This window comes from Salvelinus namaycush, chromosome 14 (assembly GCF_016432855.1).
Source record: "Salvelinus namaycush isolate Seneca chromosome 14, SaNama_1.0, whole genome shotgun sequence".
Lineage (NCBI taxonomy): Eukaryota > Metazoa > Chordata > Actinopteri > Salmoniformes > Salmonidae > Salvelinus > Salvelinus namaycush.
Window position 1 is genome coordinate 13990024 of NC_052320.1, and position 24151 is coordinate 14014174.

At 43.4% G+C, this 24151-nt stretch overlaps 1 protein-coding gene across 1 annotated transcript in view; it reads left to right on the forward strand.

Annotated features, from left to right (window-relative positions):
* hspg2 (heparan sulfate proteoglycan 2) overlaps positions 1-24151 on the forward strand; it is a 141962-nt gene that overhangs the window by 69015 nt on the left and 48796 nt on the right. The window contains exons 32-43 of the mRNA XM_039008751.1: positions 6033-6103; positions 6281-6348; positions 6942-7082; positions 8141-8332; positions 19946-20038; positions 20216-20305; positions 20487-20717; positions 21032-21145; positions 21332-21459; positions 22878-22964; positions 23205-23263; positions 23468-23635. Of these exons, the coding sequence (XP_038864679.1) occupies positions 6033-6103; positions 6281-6348; positions 6942-7082; positions 8141-8332; positions 19946-20038; positions 20216-20305; positions 20487-20717; positions 21032-21145; positions 21332-21459; positions 22878-22964; positions 23205-23263; positions 23468-23635 (1442 nt within the window). The remainder of the gene's footprint in view (positions 1-6032; positions 6104-6280; positions 6349-6941; positions 7083-8140; positions 8333-19945; positions 20039-20215; positions 20306-20486; positions 20718-21031; positions 21146-21331; positions 21460-22877; positions 22965-23204; positions 23264-23467; positions 23636-24151) is intronic.

Here is a 24151-nt window from a genome sequence, read left to right on the forward strand (position 1 = left end):
AATGTGTGGGAGCACTGGTTGGTCGGGCCAATTGAGGTAGTATGTACATGAATGTATAGTTCAAGTGACTATGCATATAAGACAAACAGAGAGTAGCAGCAGCTTAAAAGAGGGGTTCGGGGGGGCACACAATGCAAATAGTCCGGGTAACCATTTGGTTACCTGTTCAGGAGTCTTATGGCTTGGGGGTAAAAACTGTTGAGAAGCCTTTTTGTCCTAGACTTGGCACTCCGGTACTGCTTGCCATGCGGTAGTAGAGAGAAAAGTCTATGACTGGGGTGGCTGGGGTCTTTGACAATTTTTAGGGCCTTCCTCTGACACCGCCTGGTGTAGAGGTCCTGGATGGCAGGCAGCTTTTCCCCAGTGATGTACTGGGCCGTACGTACTACCCTCTGAAGTGCCTTGCGGTCGGAAGCCGAGCAATTGCCGTACCAGGCAGTGATGCAAACGGTCAGGATGCTCTCAATGTTGCAGCTGTAGAACCTTTTGAGGATCTCAGGACCCATGCCAAATCTTTTTAGTTTCCTGAGGGGGAATAGGCTTTGTCATGCCCTCTTCACAACTGTCTTGGTGTGTTTGGACCAATCTAGTTTGTTGTTGATATGGACACCAAGGAATTTGAAGCTCTCAACCTGCTCTACTACAGCCCCGTCGATGAGAATGGGGACGTGCTCGGTGCTCCTTTTCCTGTAGTCCACAATCATCACCTTAGTCTTGGTTATGTTGAGGGATAGGTTGTTAATCTGGCACCACCTGGCCAGGTCTCTGACCTCCTCCCTATAGGCTGTCTCGTCGTTGTCGGTGATCAGTCCTACCACTGTTGTGTCGTCAGCAAACTTGAGTCGTGCCTGGCCATGCAGTCGTGTGTGAACAGGGAGTACAGGAGGGGACTGAGCATTCACCCCTGGGGAGCTCCAGTGTTGAGGATCAGCGTGGCAGATGTGTTGCTACCTACCCTCACCACCTGGGGGCGGCCTGTCAGGAAGTCCAGGATCCAGTTGCAGAGGGAGGTGTTTAGTCCCAGGTTCCTTAGCTTGGTGATGAGCTTTGCGGGTACTATGGTGTTGAACGCTGAGCTGTAGTCAATGAACAGCATTCTCACATAGGTGTTCCTTTTGTCCAGGTGGGAAAGGGCAGTGTTGAGTGCAATAGATATTACATCATCTGTGGATCTGTTGGGGCGGTATGCAAATTGGAATGGGTCTAGGGTTTCTGGGATAATGGTGTTGATGTGAGCCATGACCAGCCTTTCAAAGCACTTCATGGCTACGGACGTGAGTGCTACGGGTCTGTAGTCATTTAGGCAGGTCGCCTTTGTGTTCTTGGGCACAGGGACTATGGTGGTCTGCTTGAAGCATGTTGGTATTACAGACTCAATCAGGGACATGTTGAAAATGTCAGTGAAGACATCTGCCAGTTGGTCAGCACATGCCCGGAGCACACGTCCTGGTAATCCGTCTGGCCACGCAGCCTTATGTATGTTGACCTGTTTAAAGGTCTTACTCACGTCGGCGAGCGTGATCACACAGTCGCCCGGAACAGCTGATGCTCTCATGCATGCCTCAGTGTTGCTTGCCTCGAAGCGAGCATAGAAGTGATTTAGTTCATCTGGTAGGCTCGTGTCACTGGGCAGCTCGCGGCTGTGCTTCCCTTTGTAGTCTGTAATAGTTTGCAAGCCCTGCCACATCCGACGAGCGTCGGAGCCGGTGTAGTATGATTCAATCTTAGTCCTATATTGACGCGTTGCCTGTTTCATGGTTCGTCGCAGGGCATAGCGGGATTTCTTGTAAGCTTCCGGGTTAGAGTCCCGCACCTTGAAAGCGGCAGCTCTACCCTTGCGAATGTTGCCTGTAATCCATGGCTTCTGGTTGGGGTATGTACGTACAGTCACTGTGGGGACAACGTCCTCAATGCACTTATTGATAAAGCCAGTGACTGATGTGGTGTATTCCTCAATGTCATCGGAAGAATCCCAAAACATGTTCCAGTCTGTGATAGCAAAGCAGTTCTGTAGTTTAGCATCTGCTTCATCTGACCATTTTTTTATAGACCGAGTCACTGGTGCTTCCTGCTTTAATTTTTGCTTGTAAGCAGGAATCAGGAGGATAGAGTTGTGGATTTACCAAATGGAGGGCTAGGGAGAGCTTTGTACGCGTCTGTGTGTGGAGTACAGGTGATCTAGAATTTTTTTCCCTCTGGTTGCACATTTAACCTCACTATGGTATGTGGGACGGTAGCGTCCCACCTCGTCAACAGCCAGTGAAACTGCAGGGCGCCAAATTCAAAACGACAGAAATCCCATAATTTAAATTCCTCAAACATACAAGTATTTTACACCATTTTAAAGATACACTTGTTGTAAATACAGCCAAAGTGTTCGATTTCAAAAAGGTTTTACGACGAAAGCACACCAAACGATTATGTTAGGTTAGAGCCAAGTCACAGAAAAAGACAGCCATTTTTCCAGTCAAAGAGAGGAGTAACAAAAAGCGGAAATAGAGATAAAATTAATCACTAACCTTTGATGATCTTCATCAGATGGCACTCATAGGACTTCATGTTACACAATACATGTATGTTTTGTTCGGTAAAGTTCATATTTATATCCAAAAATCTGAGTTTAGGCGGGACGCTACTGTCTCACTTGGCAAAAAGACAGAGAAAATGCAGAGCGCCAAATTCAAATTAATTACTATAAAAATTACTATAAAAATAAGACTTTCATTAAATCACACATGAAAGATACCACATTAAAGCTACACTGGTTGTGAATCCAGCCAACATGTCAGAATTCAAATAGGCTTTTTGGCGAAAGCAAACGATGCTATTATCTGAGGATAGCACCATTGTAAACAAAGAGAGAGAAGCATATTTCAACCCTGCAGGCGCGACACAAAACGCAGAAATAAAAATATAATTCATGCCTTACCTTACCATATTGGAGCTTCTGTTGTTGGCACTCCAATATGTCCCCTAAACATCACAAATGGTCCTTTTGTTAGATTAATTCTGTCGATATATATCCAAAATGTCCATTTAGTTGGCGCATTTGATCCAGAAAAACACTGGTTCCAAATTGTGAAACTTGACTACAAAATATCTCAAAGGTTATCTGTAAACTTTGCCAAAAAATTTCAAACTACTTTTGTAATACAACTTTAGGTATTTTTTAACGTAAATAATCGATCAAATTGAAGACGGGATGATCTGTGTTCAATACAGGATTAAAACCAACTGTAGCTAGCTTTCTGATCATGCGCTTCTAACAAACAGGACATTTCGAGTGACCCTCCTTCAAGATGGCCGTACTTCTTCATTACACAAAGGAATAACCTCAACCAATTTCTAAAGACTGTTGACATCCAGTGGAAGCGGTAGGAACTGCAAGAAGGTCCCTTAGAAATCTGGTTTCCCAATGAAAACTCATTGAAAAGAGAGTGACCTCAAAAAAAACCCATCTGAATGGTTTGTCCTCGGGGTTTCGCCTGCTAAATAAGTTATGTTATACTCACAGACATGATTCAAACAGTTTTAGAAACTTCAGAGTTTTTTCTATCCAAATATACTAATAATATGCATATCTTATCTTCTGGGGATGAGTAGCTGGTAGTTTAATTTGGTAGAACTGATTTAAGTTTCCCTGCATTAAAGTCTCCAGCCACTAGGAGCGCCTCCTCTGGGTGAGTGGTTTCCTGTTTGCTTATTTCCTTATACAGCTGACTGAGTGCGGTCTTAGTGCCAGCATCTGTCTGTGGTGGTAAATAAACAGCCATGAAAAGTATAGCTGAGAAGTCTCTAGGTAAGTTGTGTGGCCTGCAATTTATCACAATATACTCTACTTCAGGCGAGCAAAATCTAGAGACTTCCTTAGATTTCCTGCACCAGCTGTTGTTTACAAATATGCACAGACCGCCCCCCCTCATCTTACCGGAGTGTGCTGTTCTATCCTGCCGGTGCAGCGTGTATCCCGCTAGCTGGATATCCATGTCGTCATTCAGCCACGATTCCGTGAAGCATAGGATATTACAGTTTTTGATGTCCCGTTCGTAGGATATTCGTGATCGTATCTCGTCTAGTTTATTGTCCAATGATTGCACGTTGGCGAGTAATATTGACGGTAACGGCAGCTCCGCAGGCGCATAGGCCATGCGAACATTGCTTGGATTGCTTTCCCAGTTATTTGCGATGACGGAGAACTGCCCTCAACGAAATCGCAAGATTTCATAGCATATAACAGCACTAAGTAAATGGACTGTCCTGGCACGCTCAAATGAGAGCTCAGTCAGAACTTCTGGGTCTGCTCTAGTCTCCATCCCAATGAGTCTCTCACGCCAGATGGCTTTCTGCCATGCGTGAGACAAATCTGCTCTGTCAGGTACAGATGGTGCTAAATCAAAAAACGAATTGAACTTGTAAATAAATAATCATAAGAGTCATGGGAGTCTGGGATCTGATAAACTGGACATTTCAAATCAAAATCAAATCAAATTTTATTAGTCACATGCGCCGAATACAACAGGTACCGAATTCAACCTTACAGTGAAATGCTTACATACAAGCCCCTAACCAACAATGCAGTTTAAAAAAAATACAGATAAGAATAAGAGATAAAAAAATAACAAGTAATTAAAGAGCAGCAGTGAAAAAACAATAGCGAGACTATATACAGGGGCGTACCGATACAGAGTCAATGTGCGGGGGCACCGGTTAGTTGAGGTAGTACGTACATGTAGGTAGAGTTAATAAAGTGACTATGCATAGATGACAACAGAGAGTAGCAGTGGTGTAAAGAGGGGGTGGGGGGTGGCACTGCAAACAGTCTTGGTAGCCATTTGAGTATTTACATCCAACAAAAGTCAAAGGACAGAGGGATACACAAGCTAGAACCTTTGGAAGGACAAAAAAGCATGACTGTGACTTGCCTATTTTATCATTTCCACCCACGGTGTTCATCAGGTTCTACTGTAGGTGACAGGGCAACATGTTATGTGACTAAAACAGCATAAAACCGGATGTATCACAAAGCATGATCAAATAATTAGCTAGTTACATTAATTTTGAGAAACATTGAGAAATAGTTTTTCTTTTTGTCAAATTAACCAGTTATCTGCTTTTGATAAGCAGCTAGCTCCCTATAGCTAGCTGGTGGCTTGCTAGCTAGTTAGCTAGCTCCCACGCCAATTTCAAGTCTTTCTAAACTATTATCTGATTAACTCGGAAATACAAGGTTATTTCAGAATGAAAGTTAATGGGCTAGCGCATCATGCTTTGTGACATTATTTTAGCTGGATCTCCCCAGTTCGATAATGTGTTTTCACTTATTGTATCTGCACGCTTGTTGTATTCTCACTGGTGCATTCGTTCGTGAGCTAGCTGCTCGTTCTAAAAAGTACCATCTAATTGGTTCAAAACAGTTGCAGCATGTGCAGCAGTGGTCATTCGGTTTTTTTAAAGCAAAAGTGTATTTACGCTGTTGTTCAAATGCACAGATCGCTTTATATAACTTCTCAAAGAAACTACCGGTAGTTCAGCCAATCAGCAGCCGATGGTTTCAACATTTGACACATGTTGAGAGTTGTAGCATTGGCTGTGTCTATCGCCAACATTGGCAATACATATTTTGTATCCTCTTTTTGCATCTGGGAAGTGGTGGAACAAAGCTGTAATTAAGCATGTCTTATTCTGTGAGTCTGAGTCTGTTTGGTAAAACAATGCAGATTATTTACATGCAGAGGACTTGGGAAATTAATAGTGTGTCTCCAACGGACATCCACAATGAATAAATTCTGGATGTTGGCTAATAATGTGACAACTCTATTGTATAGCTTGTATCCATAGTCTTTTCACAGAAATGTGTCTACTCTGGGCCAAGAGCGTGCTGTGAGAACAAGTCTCATCACGTATCTATCTCCTCACACAGCTACGCACAGTTTCCTGTCCCCATTGTTCCTTCCTTTGGTTTAAAAAAAGGTATCCTTTTTGACTGGAAATGTTTGTTTTAAAGTATAAGTGTTCGCCGTTCTCCGTTTCAGATGTGCTGCTGGGTACACAGGCAACCCCCAGCTCGGCCAGAGGTGTAGTGTTGGCAACAATGACCTGAATGGTATGTGTATGGATTATTCAATTCAATATAGCTTTATTTATCCCCTCAGGGGCAGTTAAGATTGTTATTACACAGTGCTAACAGGCTGCAGCTGCAGACGTGTACACAATTAAAATGATTGTATTTGATAGAATGAAGGCACACAGAGTGAAAACCTCTGCTGTGTCATGTTTACAGGTAACTGCTATAACTGTGACCAGAGAGGAAGTGAAGGATGCAATGGAAATGGTGTGTGTCGCTGCAAGGTAAGAAAACCAAGGCTTCTGTAAGTACTTCATAATAACTACCATCCTCATTGACATCCCCAAACCCATCACTCAGACGCGGGCAGTATAGGAGCATCATGGCAAAACCTGTAAGTCTGGCTAATAGCTTCTACCCCCAGACTCAGGCTGCTGAATAGCCACCACTAGTCAGCTACCTGCTCTGCTGTCCCCCCCCCCCCCCCTCTCCCCACCCTCTACGGACATTTACCCTGCCCCCACCCCAATGGATATTTATCATTGCCACGGTTGTTAATGTGTATATATTATTATTTCTGTTTTATTATTATCTATTTGTATTATATTTGTAAAGTTTTTTTTCACTTTGTCCTGCTTTGTTGGAGCTCAGAGCGCAATAATTTCACTGTACCCTGTAATTACATCTGCAACCCTGTACATGGGACTATTAAACTCTTTAAATCTAAATATAAATATCCTTATCCACTTCTGAGGGTTACCTCCGTGAGATAGTTTGTCCCATAGAAATAGAATAACTAGAATGGCATTCCCATTCAGGTCAATGTTCTATTTCTATGGTTAGTTCCCCTCTCACACTATATATCATTGTGTTCCAGATGAACATTGAGGGCCCTGCCTGCTCCAACTGTAAGCAGGGAACCTTTCACATCAGCACAGACAACAAAGATGGCTGCCTGTCCTGCTTCTGCATGGGTGTCACACAGCAGTGCTCCAGCTCCTCCCACTACAGAGACCAGGTACCCAGGCAACAAGAACTAGGAAACTACTTCCTTAATAAAATATATGAGTAAAGTATTTTTTTGTGTAATTTATTTGTATATACACTCAACAAAAATATATACGCAACATAAAGTGTTGGTCCCATGTTTCATGAGCTGAAATTATCCATATGCACAAAAAGCTTATTTCTCTCAAATGTTGTGATAACATTTGTTTACATCCCTGTTAGTGAGCCTTTCTCCTTTGCCAAGATAATCCATCCACATGACAGGTGTGGCATATCAAGAAGCTGATTAAATAGCATGATCATTTCACAGGTGACCCTTGTGCTGGAGACAATAAAAGCCCACTCTAAAATGTGCAGTTTTGTCACACAACACAATTCCACAGATGTCTCAAGTTTTGAGGGAGCGTGCAATTGGCATGCTGACTGGAGGAATGTCCACCAGAGCTGTTGCCAGAGAATTGAATGTTAATTTATGTACCATAAGCGGCCTCCAACGTCATTTTAGAGAATTTGGCATTACGTCCAACCGGCCTCACAACCGCAGACCACGTGTATGGCATCGCATGGGGGCAAGCGGTTTGCTGATGTCAACGTTGTGAACAGAGTGCCCCATGGTGGTGGGGTTATGGTATGGGCAGGCATAAGCTACGGACAACAAACACAATTGCATTTTATCTATGGCAATTTGAATGCACAGAAATCCCGTGACAAGATCCCGAGGCCCATTGTGAGGTCCATATTGTTTAGGTATCTGTGACCAACAGATCAATATCTGTATTCCCAATCATGTAAAATCCATAGATTAGGGCCTCATTTATTTATTTTAAATAAAGGTTAAATTAAACAGAGCACTTTGAGTGTAGGCTGTCCCTGGTCCCAGATTTGTTTGACTTTGACGTGACAATGACCAATTCAAGAATTGGCAATTCAACACACAAACAGATAATTACAGCACTCTAATTGCCAATAACGATCTACTGAACTGAACTAAACTGATTCAAATTTCTGAAGATTTTCCTGTCTCTCTGAGTGAGACTGGTTGATCATTCCTTCCTGTGTGTCCTGCAGGTGTCATCTGTCTTTGTCCCTGGCAACTTCCAGGGCTTTGCTTTGGTCAACCGGCAGCGCACCAACCGTATCTCCACCGGCTTCACTGTGGAAGTGTCCACCGATGGCACACAGCTCTCCTATAGCAACTTTGACTACCTAGGCCAGGAGCCCCACTACTGGCAGCTGCCTGGGGTCTACCAGGGGGACAAGGTGAGTCACAGATGATGATCTGGCCAGCAGAGATGTTCCATACTCCTGTAGACCTCAGCTCAATCCCAGCTTCCCGGTGCGCTCTATGATGGAAAGCGGCTTCTACTCGTGCTGAAAACTTCTACATTCCTGCTCAATGTTCTTTTTCAATTTCTGCTTAATTAAGTAGCCTGACTTTCTGAGTCAGAGCTGATCTTCTCTTGCTGTGAAATGGGTTTGCTAAATGAGTTATAGCAGAGAACACTGAGAGTGAGTGCCAATGTCCTCATAGTGTGGAGACAGAGTTTGGTTGTATACTCCATGAATTCACCATTTATTACTAGGGTTAGAACCTCGTCAGAAGGCGTTAGCCTTAGCAGTCACTGAGATAGTAGACAGTACTTTGTCTGTTGATGTATCTACTTTTAGAGACCATCACATGATTACATTTTCATTGGTATTGATGAGATTATGGCTCGTTAAGCAGCAACGTTAATTGCTTCTTTATTTCTTGGTTTGCCTGCCCACTCTATAGAAGGAAGCTTTCTTTGCTCGTATGAGACGAGCACATCAGGTAAACCAGAGTGGTGCTTGTCGTGTGGTGATGATTGTGCATACAGTATCAGACTTATTGTGAACAATTGATGACAAAAATGTCAGTGTGTAATTCAAACAAAGGATTGGTGTGATTTGGCAATTGATCGTACTGATTGGTGTCCAGTATTTTGGTAAATGTTTCATACATAAACCATAACACAACTGTGTTTGAGATGCATGGATTGCCTGCATAGTTTTCCAATGGCATCAATTTTTTCCTAGTTTTAGCACAATTGTAGCAGCAATCAACATCCAGTACTTGCTCTATTTTCACACAATATTAGTAATATTTTAGCTTAAGATCAAATCACATTTTATTGGTTGCATACACATGTTTAGCAGATGTTATTGCGGGTGTAGCGAAATGCTTGTGTTCCTAGCTCCAACAGTGCAGTAATATCTAACAATACACAACAATACACACAAATATAAAAGTAAAAAAATGGAATTAAGAAATATAGAAATATTAGGACGGAGTATGTCTGTATGTATGTATATACAGTGCCTTCGGAAAGTATTCAGACCATATGACTTTTTCCAAATTTTGTTAGGTTACAGACTTTTTCTAAAATCTGACTCAATTTGAGGAGATTCTTCCATTCTTGTCTGCAGATCCTCTCAAGCTCTGTCAGGTTGGATGGGGAGCGTTGCTGCACAGCTATTTTCAGGTCTCTCCAGAGATGTTTGATCGGGTTCAAGTCCGGGCTCTGGCTGGGCCACTCAAGGACATTCAGAGTCTTGTCCCGAAGACACTCCTGCATTGTCTTGGCTTTATGCTTAGGGTCGTTGTCCTGTTGGAAGGTGAACCTTCTCCCCAGTCTAAGGTCCTGACTGCTCTGGAGCAGGTTTTCATCAAGGATCTCTCTGTACTTTGCTCCGTTCAACTTTGCCTTGATCCTGACTAGTTTCCCAGTCCCTGCCGCTGAAAACATCCCCACAGCATGATGCTGCCACTACCATGCTTCACCGTAGGGATGGTGCCAGGTTTCCTCCAGACGTGAAGCTTGGCATTCAGGCCAAAGAGTTCAATCTTGGTTTTATTAGACCAGAGAATCTTGTTTCTCAAACTCCAAGTGGGCTGTCATTGCCTTTTACTGAGGAGTGGCTTCCATCTGGCCACTCTACCATAAAGGTCTGATTGGTGGGGTGCTGCAGAGATGGTTGTCCTTCTGGAATGTTCTCCACAGAGGAACTCTAGAGCTCTGTCAGTGTGACCATCAGGTTCTTGGTCACCTCCCTTACCAAGGCCCTTCTCCCTCGATTGCTCAGTTTGGCTGTGCGGGCAGCTCTAGAAAGAGTCCTGGTGGTTCCAAATTTCTTCCATTTAAGAATGATAGAGGCCACTGTGTTCTTGGGGACCTTCAATGCTGCAGAAATGTTTTGGTACCCTTCCCCAGATCTGTGCCTCGACACAATCTTGTCTCGGACCTCTACGGACAAGTCCTTCAACCTCATGGCTTGGTCTTTGCTCTGACATGCACTGTCAACTGTGGGACCTTATATAGACAGGTATGTGCCTTTCCAAATCATGTCCAATCAATTGAATTTACCACATGTGGACTCCAATCAAGTTGTAGTAACATCTCAAGGATTATCAATGGAAACAGGATGCACCTGAGCTCAATTTCAAATCTCATTGCAAAAGGTCTGAATACTTATGTTGATAATGGATTTTTAAACAAAATATATAAAGAAATTAGCAAAAATGTCTAAAAACCTGTTTTTGCATTGTGATTATGGGATATTGTGTGTAGATTGATGAGGGGATTTAAAAATAATAATACGGCTGTAACCTAACAAAATGTGGAAAAAGTCAATGGGTCTGAATACTTTCCGAAGGCATTGTATATATATACAGCTGAAGTCGGAAGTTTACATACACCTTAGCCAAATACATTTAAACTCAGTTTTTACAATTCCTGACATTTAATCCTAGTAAAAATTCCCTGTCTTAGGTCAATTAGGATCAGAATAATAGTGGAGAGAATTATGTATTTCAGCTTTTATTTCTTTCATCACATTCCCAGTGGGTCAGAAGTTTACATACTCTCAATTAGTATTTGGTAGCATTGCCTTTAAATGGTTTAATTTGGGTCAAACGTTTCGGGTAGCCTTCCACAAGCTTCCCACAATAAGTTGGGTGAATTTTGGCCCATTCCTCCTGACAGAGCTGGTGTAACTGAGTGAAGTTTGTAGGCCTCCTTGCTCGCACACACTTTTTCAGTTCTGCCCACACATTTTCTATAGGATTGAGGTCAGGGCTTTGTGATGGCCACTCCAATACCTTGACTTTGTTGTCCTTAAGCCATTTTGCCACAATTTTGGAAGTGTGCTTGGGGTCATTGTCCATTTGGAAGACCCATTCGCGACCAAGCTTTAACTTCCTGACTGATGTCTTGAGATGTTGCTTCAATATATCCACATAATTTTGATGCCATCTATTTTGTGAAGTGCACCAGTCCCTCCTGCAGCAAGGCACCCCCACAACATGATGCTGCCACCCCCGTGCTTCACGGTTGGGATGGTGTTCTTCGGCTTGCAAGCCTCCCCCTTTTTCCTCCAAACATAACGATGGTCATTATGACCAAACAGTTGTATTTTTGTATCATCAGACCAGAGGACATTTCTCCAAAAAGTACAATCTTTGTCCCCATGTGCAGTTGCAAACCGTAGTCTGGCTTTTTTTGTGGTGGTTTGGAGCAGTGGCTTCTTCCTTGCTGAGCAGCCTTTCAGGTTTTGTCGATATATGACTCGTTTTACTGTGGATATAGATACTTTTGTACCTGTTTCCTCCAGCATCTTCACAGGGTCCTTTGCTGTTGTTCTGGGATTGATTTGCACTTTTCGCACCAAAGTACGTTCATCTCTAGGAGACAGAACACGTCTCTTTCCTGAGCTGTATGACGGCTGCGTGGTCCCATGGTGTTTATACTTGTGTACTATTGTTTGTACAGATGAACGTGGTACCTTCAGGCGTTTGGAAATTGCTCCCAAGAATGAACAAGACTTGTGGAGGTCTACAATTGTTTTTCTGACGTCTTGGCTAATTTATTTTGATTTTCCCATGATGTCAAGCAAAGAGGCACTGAGTTTGAAGGTAGGCCTTGAAATATATCCACAGGTACACCTCCAATATCAGAAGCTTCTAAAGCCATGACATCATTTTCTGGAATTTTCCAAGCTGTTTAAAGGCACAGTCAACTTCGTGTATGTAAACTTCTGACCCACTGGAATTGTGATAAGTGAAATAATCTGTCTTTAAACAATTGTTGGAAAAATTACTTGTGTCATTCACAAAGTAGATGTCCTAACTGACTTGCCAGAACTATAGTTTGTTAACAAGAAATTTGTGGAGTGGTTTAAAAACGCGTTTTAATGATTCCAACCTAAGTGTATGTAAATTTCCGACTTCAACTGTATATATAAACTCAGCAAAAAAATAAACGTCCTCTCACTGTCAACAGCGTTTATTTTCAGATAACCTAACATGTAAATATTTGTATTAATATAACAAGATTCAACAACTGAGACATAGACTGAACAAGTTCCACAGACATGTGACTAACAGAAATGGAATTATGTGTCCCTGAACAAAGGGGGGGGGGGGGGGGGGGGGGGTCAAAATCTAAAGTAACAGTCAGTATCTGGTGTGGCCACCAGCTGCATGAAGTACTGCAGTGCATCTCCTCCTCATGGACTGCACCAGATTTGCCAGTTCTTGCTGTGAGATGTTACCCCACTCTTCCACCAAGGCACCTGCAAGTTCCCGGACATTTCTGGGGGGATCCGGGCTCTTCGCTGCCCATGGTAGAACACTGACATTCCTGTCTTGCAGGAAATCATGCACAGAACAAGCAGTATGGCTGGTGGCATTGTCATGGTGGAGGGTCATGTCAGGATGAACCTGCAGGAAGAGTACCACATGAGGGAGGAGGATGTCTTCCCTGTAACGCACAGCGTTGAGATTGCCTGCAATGATAACAAGCTCAGTCCGATGATTCTGTGACACACTAACCCCAGACCATGACGGACTCTCCACCTCTAAATCGATCCCGCTCGAGAGTACAGGCCTCTGTGTAACGCTCATTCCTTCGACGATAAACGCGAATCCGACCATCACCCCTGGTGATACAAAACCGTGACTCATCAGTGAGAGCACTTATTGCCAGTCCTGTCTGGTCCAGCGGCGGTGGGTTTGTGCCCATAGGCGACGTTGTTGCTGGTGATGTCTGGTGAGGACCTGCCTTACAACAGGCCTACAAGCCCTCAGTCCAGCCTCTCTCAGCCTATTGCGGACTGACCTAGCACTGATGGAGGGATTGTCCGTTCCTGGTGTAACTCGGGCAGTTGTTGTTGCCAGCCTGTACCTGTCCCACAGGTGTGATGTTCGGATGTACCAATCCTGTGCAGGTGTTGTTACACGTGGTCTGCCACTGTGAGGACAATCAGCTGTCCGTCCTGTCTCCCTGTAGCGCTTAGGTGTCTCACAGTACAGACATTGCAATTTATTGCCCTGGCCACATCTGCAGTCCTCATGCCTCCTTGCAGTATGCCTAAAGCACGTTCACGCAGATGAGCAGGGACCCTGGGCATCTTTCTTTTGGTGTTTTTCAGAGTCAGTAGAAAGGCCTCTTTAGTGTCCTAAGTTTTCATAACTGTGACCTAAAAATTGCCTACCATCTGTAAGCTGTTAGTGTCTTAACGACCGTTCCACAGGTGCATGTTCATTAATTGTTTATGGTTAATTGAACAAGCATGGGTAACAGTGTTTAAATCCTTTACCGTGAAGATCTGTGAAGTTATTTGGATTTTTACGAATTATCTTTGAAAGATAGGGTCCTGAAAAAGGGACGTTTCTTTTTTTGCTGAGTTTATATAAATATATATAGATACTTATATACAGTACCAGTCAAAAGTTTGGACACACCTACTCATTCAAGGGTTTTTACATAATCTACATTGTAGAATAATAGTGAAGACATCAAAACTATGAAATAACACATATGGAATCATGTAGTAACCAAAAAAGTGTTAAACAAAATATATGTTATATTTGAGATTATTCAAAGTAGCCACCCTTTGCCTTGACGACAGCTTTGCAAACTCTTGGCATTCTCTTAACCACCTTCATGAGGTAGACACCTGAATGCATTTCATTTAACAGGTGTGCCTTGTTAAATGTTAATTTGACAATTTTATTTCCTTCTTAATGCATTTGAGCCAATCAGTTGTCTTGTGAAAAGGTAAGGGTGGTAAGAAGATAGGCCTATTTGGTAAAAGACCAAGTCCATATTATGTCAAGAACAGCTCAAATAAGCAAAGATAAACGACAGTCCATCATTACTTCAAGACATGAAGGGCAGTCAATACAGAACATTTCAAGAACTTTGAAAGTTTCTTCAAGTGCAGTCGCAAAAACCATCAACGGCTATGATGAAACTGGCTCTCATGAGGACCGCCACAGGAAAGGAAGATCCAGAGTTACCTCTGCTGCAGAGGACAAGTTCATTAGAGTTACCAGCCTCAGAAATTGCAGCCCAAATAAATGTTTCACAGAGTTCAAGTATAAGAAACATCTCAACATCAACTGTTCAAAGGAGACACCAAAGGACACCAAGAAACATGAGCAATGTACATTAGACTGTTGGAAATCTGTCCTTTGGTCTCAATCTGTCCCAATTTGAGATTTTTGGTTCCAACCACCGTGTCTTTGTAAGATGCAGAGTAGGTGAACGGATTATCTCCACATGTCTGGTTCCCACCGTGAATCAAGGAGGAGGAAGTGTGATGGTGTAGGTGTGCTTTCCTGGTGACACTGTCGGTGATATATTTAGAATTCAATGCACTCTTAACAAGCATGGCTACCACAGCATTCTGCAGCGATACGCCATCCCATCCGGTTTGCGCTTAGTGGGACTATATTTTGTTTTTCAACAGGGCAATGGCCCAACAAACCTCCAGGCTGTGTAAGGGCTATATGACCAAGAAGGAGAGTGATGGAATGCTGCATCAGATGACCTGGCCTCCACAATCACCCGACCTCAACCCAGGAAAAAGGAACAGCAGCCAACAAGTGCTCAGCATATGTGGGAACTCTTTCAAGACTGTTGGAAAATGATTCCAGGTGAAGCTGGTTGAGAGAATACCAAAGGTTGTGGAAAGCTGTCATCAAGGCAAAGGGTGGCTACTTTGAAGAATCTGATTTGTTTAACACTTTTTTTGGTTACTACGTAATTCCATATGTGTTATTTCATAGTTTTGACGTCTTCACTATTATTCTACAATGTAGAAAGTAGTAAAAATAAATAAAAACCCTTGAATGAGTAGGTGTGTCAACTTTTGACTGGTACTATATATATATACACACACACACACTACATGACCAAAAGTATGTGGACACCTGCTTGTCGAACATCTCATCCCAAAATCATGACTGAAATGCTTATAATAATTGCATATGGGCGTCAACAATCAGTTTTCTGCACACTATATATTCTGATATGAGGTTAGTTTAAACAGTTTAAACTGGAATGACCTAAAGATGCTACTGAAATAGTTCAAATGATGGATACGTCTTGAATGGAACTAAACAATCGTATTAAATAAGTCTCTCTTCTGTAATAGTTACTTCTTCATGTGTACAAAGTGGCTGTTTAACGCATCCCAATAACGTTTCAATGGTTCACCTGTCAAAACCATCTCAGTCTGATTCTCAGTGCGCCTGCTTTTAAAGCCCTACAGACAAATCCGCTAGAATATTCCACCGGATGTGACCCACCAAACGGTCCATTCTTGGTCTTGTCACTGTAAATGAACAAATTTACAGTATGTGTGATGGGATGTATAGACATTATTGTCAGTATGTGGATAGAATATGGTAGGTACCACGCTACACAAAATTGCTTACTTAAAAGGCACTCTGTTTAATAGACCATTCACATAGTGGATGACTCAGATGTACAGTACTTAACTGTACTGCTGTGAATGAGTCATAAGGAGCTTTGCAGACATCCATCTTTGATTCATTACTGTGACCATAAACAGTAGTTAAATTCTATAAGCCTTCCATTAGTTCTAGTTCTAAAGTGTCCACTGGCTCCTCCATGGGAAAGTAGAAAGTGATCATAGGAGCCTTGCTTTTTTCACAAAACTAGAGAATATCTCCCTGGACAGAGGAGCAACTGACGAAGGACGTGTCCATTTGGGTCTTAATGAAGTCTTTGATGGGTAATGGCACCTCCCTGTCCAAAAGAGCTAGCCAGGTATTCCTACTGTAGTCTAGCCACACACTGTTACGTCCATACAGCACATCTACTGACAACAATAGAAACCAACCATCTTCCTCACACAGTGTGACCTCCTTCCCCTAATATGGATTGTCTTTTGGGATTTTCCATGACATTACCAAAAGATAATCCCAACATCCTTTGATATGCGACTGAACATTTACGGTAGCATGGTTGATATGAATGAATGCAACTGCAGCACATTGACAGTAAATGTACAAGATGCATGTAGTAAAAAGGCATGTGTGTATTGCATACAGACCTGAATGAGCATGTGAGACTATCTGGAATGTGAAGAGAAGAGAACCATGTTGTGTCTAATGGCAGACATATGTGGAGGATTTTGTATGTTTTAAGATTATAGAAACTAGGAAGTTGAATGGCCCCAGTGAGTGAAGTTGTGTACACACCACGGCGGTGTAGCCCAGGACAGCATGTCTCCTTACCTACACCCCAAGACAACCAGTGCTTAGTGTCTCTTACCTACACCCCAAGATCCCAGTGCTTGGTGTGTCTCTTACCTACACCCCAAGATCCCAGTGCTTGGTGTATCTCTTACCTTGCATGATGAGAGGTCTTGTTTTGGAACCCCCCTGAGCCCCCCCTCATCCTCTCCCCCAGGAACAAGTGAAGAAGCTGGATGATGAGATCTGGGAAATTATCTCCAACTTTGGCGACAAAGGCTCTCCGGCAGTCTCTCCCCCCTTCCCTCCCTCCTCTTCCTCGTCTTCCTCTGAAAGGAAGATCCCCAGCCACTCCTATCTTGCTGGGTCTCGTAACCCCATGAGGCCCTTCTCTCCCTCTTCCTCCCCCTCTGGTATTTCCTCCCTGGTACGGCCTACTAGGCCTCAGCCAGCCTCCCCCGGCCCCTCCCCTCGACTCCAGGTACATCTAAAATAACCCTCAAACATACTTATTTAGTTAATCCATATGTGTTATTGTGGTCGTTGCTGACTGATTTACTCTCTGTTTGGGCCTGGTCCTGTTGACAGACTAAACGGCGTGGGACGAAGAACATAGTGGGTCCTCCTAGTGCTCACAGTGGCCCCAGGCCTGCTGGGGTCTCCAGCCTGGTAGACATGACAGTGACAGCCTGACTGACTGACTGACTGACTGACTGACTGACTGACTGACTGACTGACTGACTGACTGACTGGCTTGCCGGTCGGCTAGCTGGCTGCCTGATGGACAGGCGAATGGCTGACTGACTGACTGTGTGATGATTGACTGACTAACTGACTAGCAGACTGACTGACTGACTGATAGACTGACTGTCTGTCTGACTGAACGCATGTCCCTGCCCTTGGCACACACAGAGGAAACTGCCACCTTCCATGCGATAACATACTGTAGCCAGGAAGGTAAATCAACAACTGATCAAGTTATCGATTCATGAATCATAAGAACTCATATTTCACAGGGTTATCCTGTACAGTTCACCATTGTATTGGCAAAGTGTTAGAGTCTATTTCGAAAGAACAAGAAAGGGAAGATTGGTCTGAAAAGAGCAGTGTGTGCATATATTCCATGGCTAACCAGGGTGGCATTTTCCTCTGGAAAGCACAGAGAACCCACTAATTGCTGTTAAAGTCATACTCTGTAATTGTGCACTTAAAGAGTAGTACTGGATCTGTAATTATAATTCTAATGTACAAGGGTCTAAACAAATACACCCGTCACACAGTCACCTTAACAAGCTGTGATATTCCCATTACACACACAGGAATCTGTTGTTATAGTTGCTAGTCAATGCATGGTGTGAGTCTCACTTTGTCACCAAGTAGTAGTTAAGTAGTAGAGGACCAAAATGTAAACCCTTTCTCTAAAAGTTTGCTCTACTCTACTCTGTCATGCTTGCGATACCTCTATCTCTCTCCTTGCTTATCTTTTGATCTCTGTCTCTGGCTTGCTCATGCCTCTCCTTCCTGCTCTGCCCCAGTACGCTTTGGTCTACAAACGTTTCAGCTTGCACCCGGATGACACCCTCTACTGGCAGCTTCCAGATCAGTTCAAAGGGGATAAGGTAACAGTACGAGCCAGACCCAGCCCTCCTGCACCCTGCCTGGGTTTTTGCCCTCCTGTTAACTCCAGGGCCACAGACAGAACCACCCCACCCATCCACCTCAACTAACAGAGCAGGGGAAGGGAAGGACGGCATCACCTGACAACCCTGTGGAGTTTGGAGCTCCTGTTTATTTAAGTGATAATGCCCGACAAGCCGGTGTTTGGAGGATATATTGGCACGGGTGTTGTTAGGCACGAGACGAAATCGAGGGACGGCAAACCATGCCAATATATCCTCCAAACACCGGGTTACCAACATATTCAAATAATGATTGACATATTTTCATTACGAATGTTATTTTGATGAATTTATTCATACAATTTCCACAAGATATAGTCCCGACAAAAATCTAGGGTTGGTCATTCGTTCTATCGGTTTGGTTGCTAGAGACGAGACCGAGTCGTTCAGTCTTTTTGTTCTGTATCTATGGATATAGCCGTTCGTTCTAAATGTTCCATTGCCATACTGGCTGGCAACTTTCTTAACCCTTGCTTGCTAGCTAGCCAACTATGGCTAACTTACAGTCACCTCAAAAAGTGCAGCCAGAATAACAGCAAAGTAGCCACATTTGCATTTGTTTTAAGCTGTTTTCTAGTGACATTTATTTGGATACATCCATAGCAATGAGCTAATGAGGAGCAATTTCTCCTGGCATAGATAATGTGCTCACCCATCAGGACACTGTTGTTCAGAGGAGCTAGCCAACACACAGCTAACACAATCATTTCAAACTGAAGCTGGAAAGACTGCAAACTAGACTCACTTCATTTTGTTTTACCTTTTTTCAATTGACATTTCTTTGTATATATTCATAAAAATGATGCCAGCTGATTCATGATTTAGACTGGCTGAGAAAAGCTGCCTGCCTGTCTGTCTCGTCCTGACTCCCAACACGTTCATTACTATGGGACAGCTGGAGATCGAATTTGAATATTGAAACAATGTTGCAAAATGTCGGAGAGACAGACAGCAAGGTTTATACAAATCTCTGCTGTTGAAAACTAAATGTTAGTCTAAAAGAAATGTGAGATAATGTCTAGATGCTTTTTATAGTGCAGATCAAGTTTATAAGTTGCCTGGCTGGGCTGATGAGACAGTGGATTGCGCAGTCAGATGGAACAGAGTAAATAGGCATTTTAACGTCATAGATTTACAAGGTGGTAACTTGTGGAATAGACACCGGCTGGAATCAAGTTTCAACCAATCAGCATTCAGGATTAGGGTGGCAGGGTAGCCTAGTGGTTAGAGTGTTGGGCTAGTAACCGAAAGGTTGCAAGTTTGAATCTCCGAGCTGAAAAGGTACAAATCTGTCCTTCTGACCCTGAACAAGGCAGTTAACCCACTGTTCCTAGGCTGTCATTGAAAATAAGAATTTGTTCTTAACTGACTTGCCTAGTTAAATAAAGGTAAAATTTTAATGATTCATAATCACTTCTCTAAGGGGTGGGAGATCAGGCACGACTAATTTTGTATTGGGAACGATTCATGCCTAAAATAAATAGAAAGACTGATTAGGATATGAAATCTCTTTTGTAATAGACGTAATCATAGATTCACTCGTTTGCCTATTCCTGAAACATTGTAATGTTAGAGGCCTATAGTCATATTTGTTTGACGCTCAAAGGCTCATCAACAAAGTTAGATTTAGTATGCAACCTAATTTCTTTACCTTTACCCATGTTATAGGTGAGCTCCTACGGCGGTAAGCTGAAGTACACCATCTCCTACGTAGCAGGACAGAGAGGAACAGCCATCGAGGACCCTGACATTCAGATTATTGTAAGTAGCTTATGCAGCAAAGTTACCAACTTCATTCATTCACTTTCATGTTCTATTGCTGCATCCATACATAGCACACTCCATCCCACAAGTTATCAACTGAGATCACTTCCATGTATTGTGGTTGCATCCATTCACCTGTCTTTGATTGGTTCTCCTTTTCATTGTTGCCCACAGGGAAATGACATCACGCTGGTGGCTCGTCAGCCATGGCAGAGGGGACAGGGGACAAGAGAGTCCCGCCAGTTTGAGGTTGTCTTCAGAGAGGTCAGTGTTCTACAGTAGTACAGATTACCTACATTTTATCATTTCAATTCAATAGAACTTTGTTGTCCCCAAATGGCAATTTGATTGCAACCTTTACCATCCATTCCTCATTGACACAGGTCACCTTAGCATCCTAGTAATAGCATAGTATTAACCTAACTCTGCTCTCTTTCTCCTGCAGGAGAACTGGCGTCGTCCAGACGGCATGCCTGCCACCCGGGAGCACCTGATGATGGTGCTGGCTGACCTGGATGACATCCTGGTGCGGGCCTCCTACTACACAGAGATGAGGTCCTCCAGCATCTCGGAGGTCAGCATGGAGGTGGCCGTGCCCAACTACAGCGGCCTGGCTCAGGCTCTAGAGGTGGAGCAGTGCCGCTGCCCGACTGCCTACCAGGGACTCTCCTGTCAGGTAAGAGGAGCTCGCTCTCTCGCTCTCTCGCTCTCTCTCTCTCTCTCTCTCTCTCTCTCTCTCTCTCTCTCTCTCTCTCTCTCTCTCTCTCTCTCTCTCTCTCTCTCTCTCTCTCTCTCTCTCTCACTGGCAATATTGACAAATTAACCTCTTAAATCATATGGTTATGTACATTTGAACACTCAACAGACTTACTTTTTACTCCCGGAGAAACATGTTTAATGGAGGACCAGGCTCTGTGTCCGGAAACCCACCCTTAGCGTGTCAAGTCCATGTGATGTTGTGTGATGAAAGTTGCACCTCCTCTCCCCCAGGACTGTGCTCCTGGCTACACCAGAACCGGAGGTGGCCTGTACCTGGGCCACTGTGAGCTGTGTGAGTGCAACGGGCACTCTGACTCCTGCCACCCAGAGACTGGCATCTGCACGGTATGCAGCCCGGAGAATCTCTTTAAGGCAGTTGTTTTCATAAATGTTTCACCTTTTTGATTTAACCTTAATTTATCTAAGTTAGACTCGTTGAGATGTCTTTTTAGAGGTCTTGTAGAAGATAGCGGTTGTTTTGAAATCAGTACATTGAATAACATCTGAGTGTCTGCTCTCCCCCACCCCCAGAGCTGCCTCCACAACACCCAGGGAGAGCTGTGTGAGCAGTGTGCCCCGGGCTTCTTTGGGGACCCCACCGCTGGAACCCCAGAGGACTGCCAGCCCTGTGCCTGCCCCCACACAGACCCTGACAACCAGTGAGTAGGCTATGTACATTACAACAAAAGACTGTTACACACATAGACGCGCGCATAAACGCACACACTAACACTCGCACTGACTTATCTTGTGTTGCATTTTACATGATCTCATTCATATCTCTTACCTCTCATATCTTTTAAATCAAATCAATTGTTATTGGTCACATACACATTGTTAGCAGATGTTAATACGAGTGTAGCGGAATGCTTGTGCTTCTAGTTCCGAGAGTGCAGTAATATCTAACAAGTAATCTAACAATTCCCCAACAACTACCTAATACACACAAATCTAAAGGGGTGAATGAGAATATGTACATATACATATATGGATGAGCGATGGCCGAGCGGCATAGATGGTATAAAATACAGTATATACATGTGATATGAGTAATGCTTAAGATATGTAAACATTAATTAAGTGGCATTATTTAAGGTGGCATTGTTTAAAGTGACTAGTGATCAATTTATTAAAGTGGCCAGTGATTGGGTCTCAATGTAGGCAGCAGTCTCTCTGTGTTAGTGATGGCTGTTTAATAGTCTGATGGCCTTGAGATAGAAGCTATTTTTCAGTCTCTCGGTCCCAGCTTTGATGCAGCTGACCTCGCCTTCTGGATGGTAGTGGTGTGAACAGGCAGTGGCTTGGGTGGTTGTTGTCCTTGATGATCTTTTTGGCCTTCCTGTGACATCAGGTGCTGTAGGTAGTTTGCCCTCCACCGATACTTGGAACAGATCCAAGTTGATATTATAATTAAGCAATAAGGCCCGAGGGGGTGTGGTATATGGCCAATATTGTCACGCCCTGACCTTAGAGATCATTTTATTCTCTATTTGGTAGGTCAGGGTGTGACTAGGGTGGGAAATCTATGTTTATATTTCTTTGTTGGCCGAGTATGGTTCCCAATCAGAGGCAGCTGTCTATCGTTGTCTCTGATTGGGGATCATAATTAGGCAGCCCTTTTTCCCACCTTCAGTTGTGGGATCATGTCTTTTTTGTGTTGCATGTGTTTGCACTACTAGCTTTACATTCGTTGAGTTGTTTATTGTTTTTTGGTGGAACATTTAAAATGAAAGGAAAATGTACACCTACCACGCTGCACCTTGGTCTCATTCGAACGACGAACGTTACAAATATACCACGGCTAAGGTCTGTTCTTATGCACAACACAATGCGCAGTGCCTGCATACAGCCCTTAGCCGTGGTATATTGGCCATATACGACAAACCCATGATGTGCCTTATTGCTATTATAAACTGTTTACCAATACAATTAGAAATAAATGTTTTGTCATACCAGTGGTATACGGTCTGATATACCACAGCTGTCAGCCAATCAGCATTCAGGGCTCGAACCACCCAGTTTATAATGCTGAATTAAGTATTCTGTACTGCATCTTTCTTCTCTGTGTATTTTCCAGGTTCTCCCCTACCTGTGAAAGCCTGGGTAACGGTGGTTATCAGTGCACTGCCTGCCAGCCTGGATACACTGGCCAGTACTGTGAACGGTAAGCTGACACAACTCTACTTTACCTGTCTATTCTAGCCTGGTCCCAGATCTGTTTGTGCTGTCCTGTTGACTCCTGTGGTCATTGTCATGCTAAGTGATCATAGGAGTTGGCCATACAGCAGACACAGAGCTCTATTCAGACTAACTTTTCAATGTCCTCTCTGTGGCATTCCACCACTGTATGTCATTCTGTCATCGCATTGACTCGTTATAATTTTGGTTTTTCTCATCTCCACAGCTGTGCACCTGGATATGTTGGAAATCCACAGGACAGGATTAAGTGTCGTCCATTCAACAGTAAGTGAATGCAGTCAGCAAAAGAGCTGCACAGAAATGTATTTTCCCCATACTTGGTCAGGTCTCCCCTGGGAAAAAGGTATTCTGGACCCAATGGGACTACCTGGTAAAATAATAAATAAAATATAATACTCTACTGTAACAGTAAGAGTGGCTCTCTGTGATCATTGCCAACTAACATTTGACCCTTAACCTCTGACACAGCAGTGGCAGCCTCTCTGGTGGTGAAGGTGTACCCTGAGAGGGTGTTGGTGGCCCAGGGCAGCCCTGTGACCCTGCGGTGCCAGGTGACCGGCTCTCCACCCCACTACTACTACTGGTCCAGGGAGGACGGAAGGCCCGTCACCAACAGCGCCGACAGACGAGGACAAGGTAAAGTATACTGGACAGATCAGGTCTGGGTAGTGGGATGTGAGAAATGGCCTAGTATAAGAGCAATACATACACTGATGTAGTGTTATATAGTTGTACCTACACTATACACTTCTCAGTAAATACCTTATACTGGTGAAACATCCGGTACTAACTGTAGTAGAAAGCCCATTGAGTCCATTCCCCATGTTAATGTAAAGTTATTCTACAGTTGAAGTCGAAGTTTGCATACACCTTAGCCAAATACATTTAAACTCAGTTTTTTCACAATTCCTGACATTTAATCCTAGTAAAATGTCCCTGTTTTAGGTCAGTTAGGATCACCACTTTATTTTAAGAATGTGAAATGTCAGAATAATAGAGAGAATTATTTATTTCAGCTTTTATTTCTTTCATCACATTCCCAGTGGGTCTGAAGTGTAAAGGGTGCATGTTGGTAGCAGGGAAGTCAAGCGCAGGAGAACGAACTTGGTATAATTGGAGTCGTTTAATAAGTGCTGACAAAACTCCAAAAAC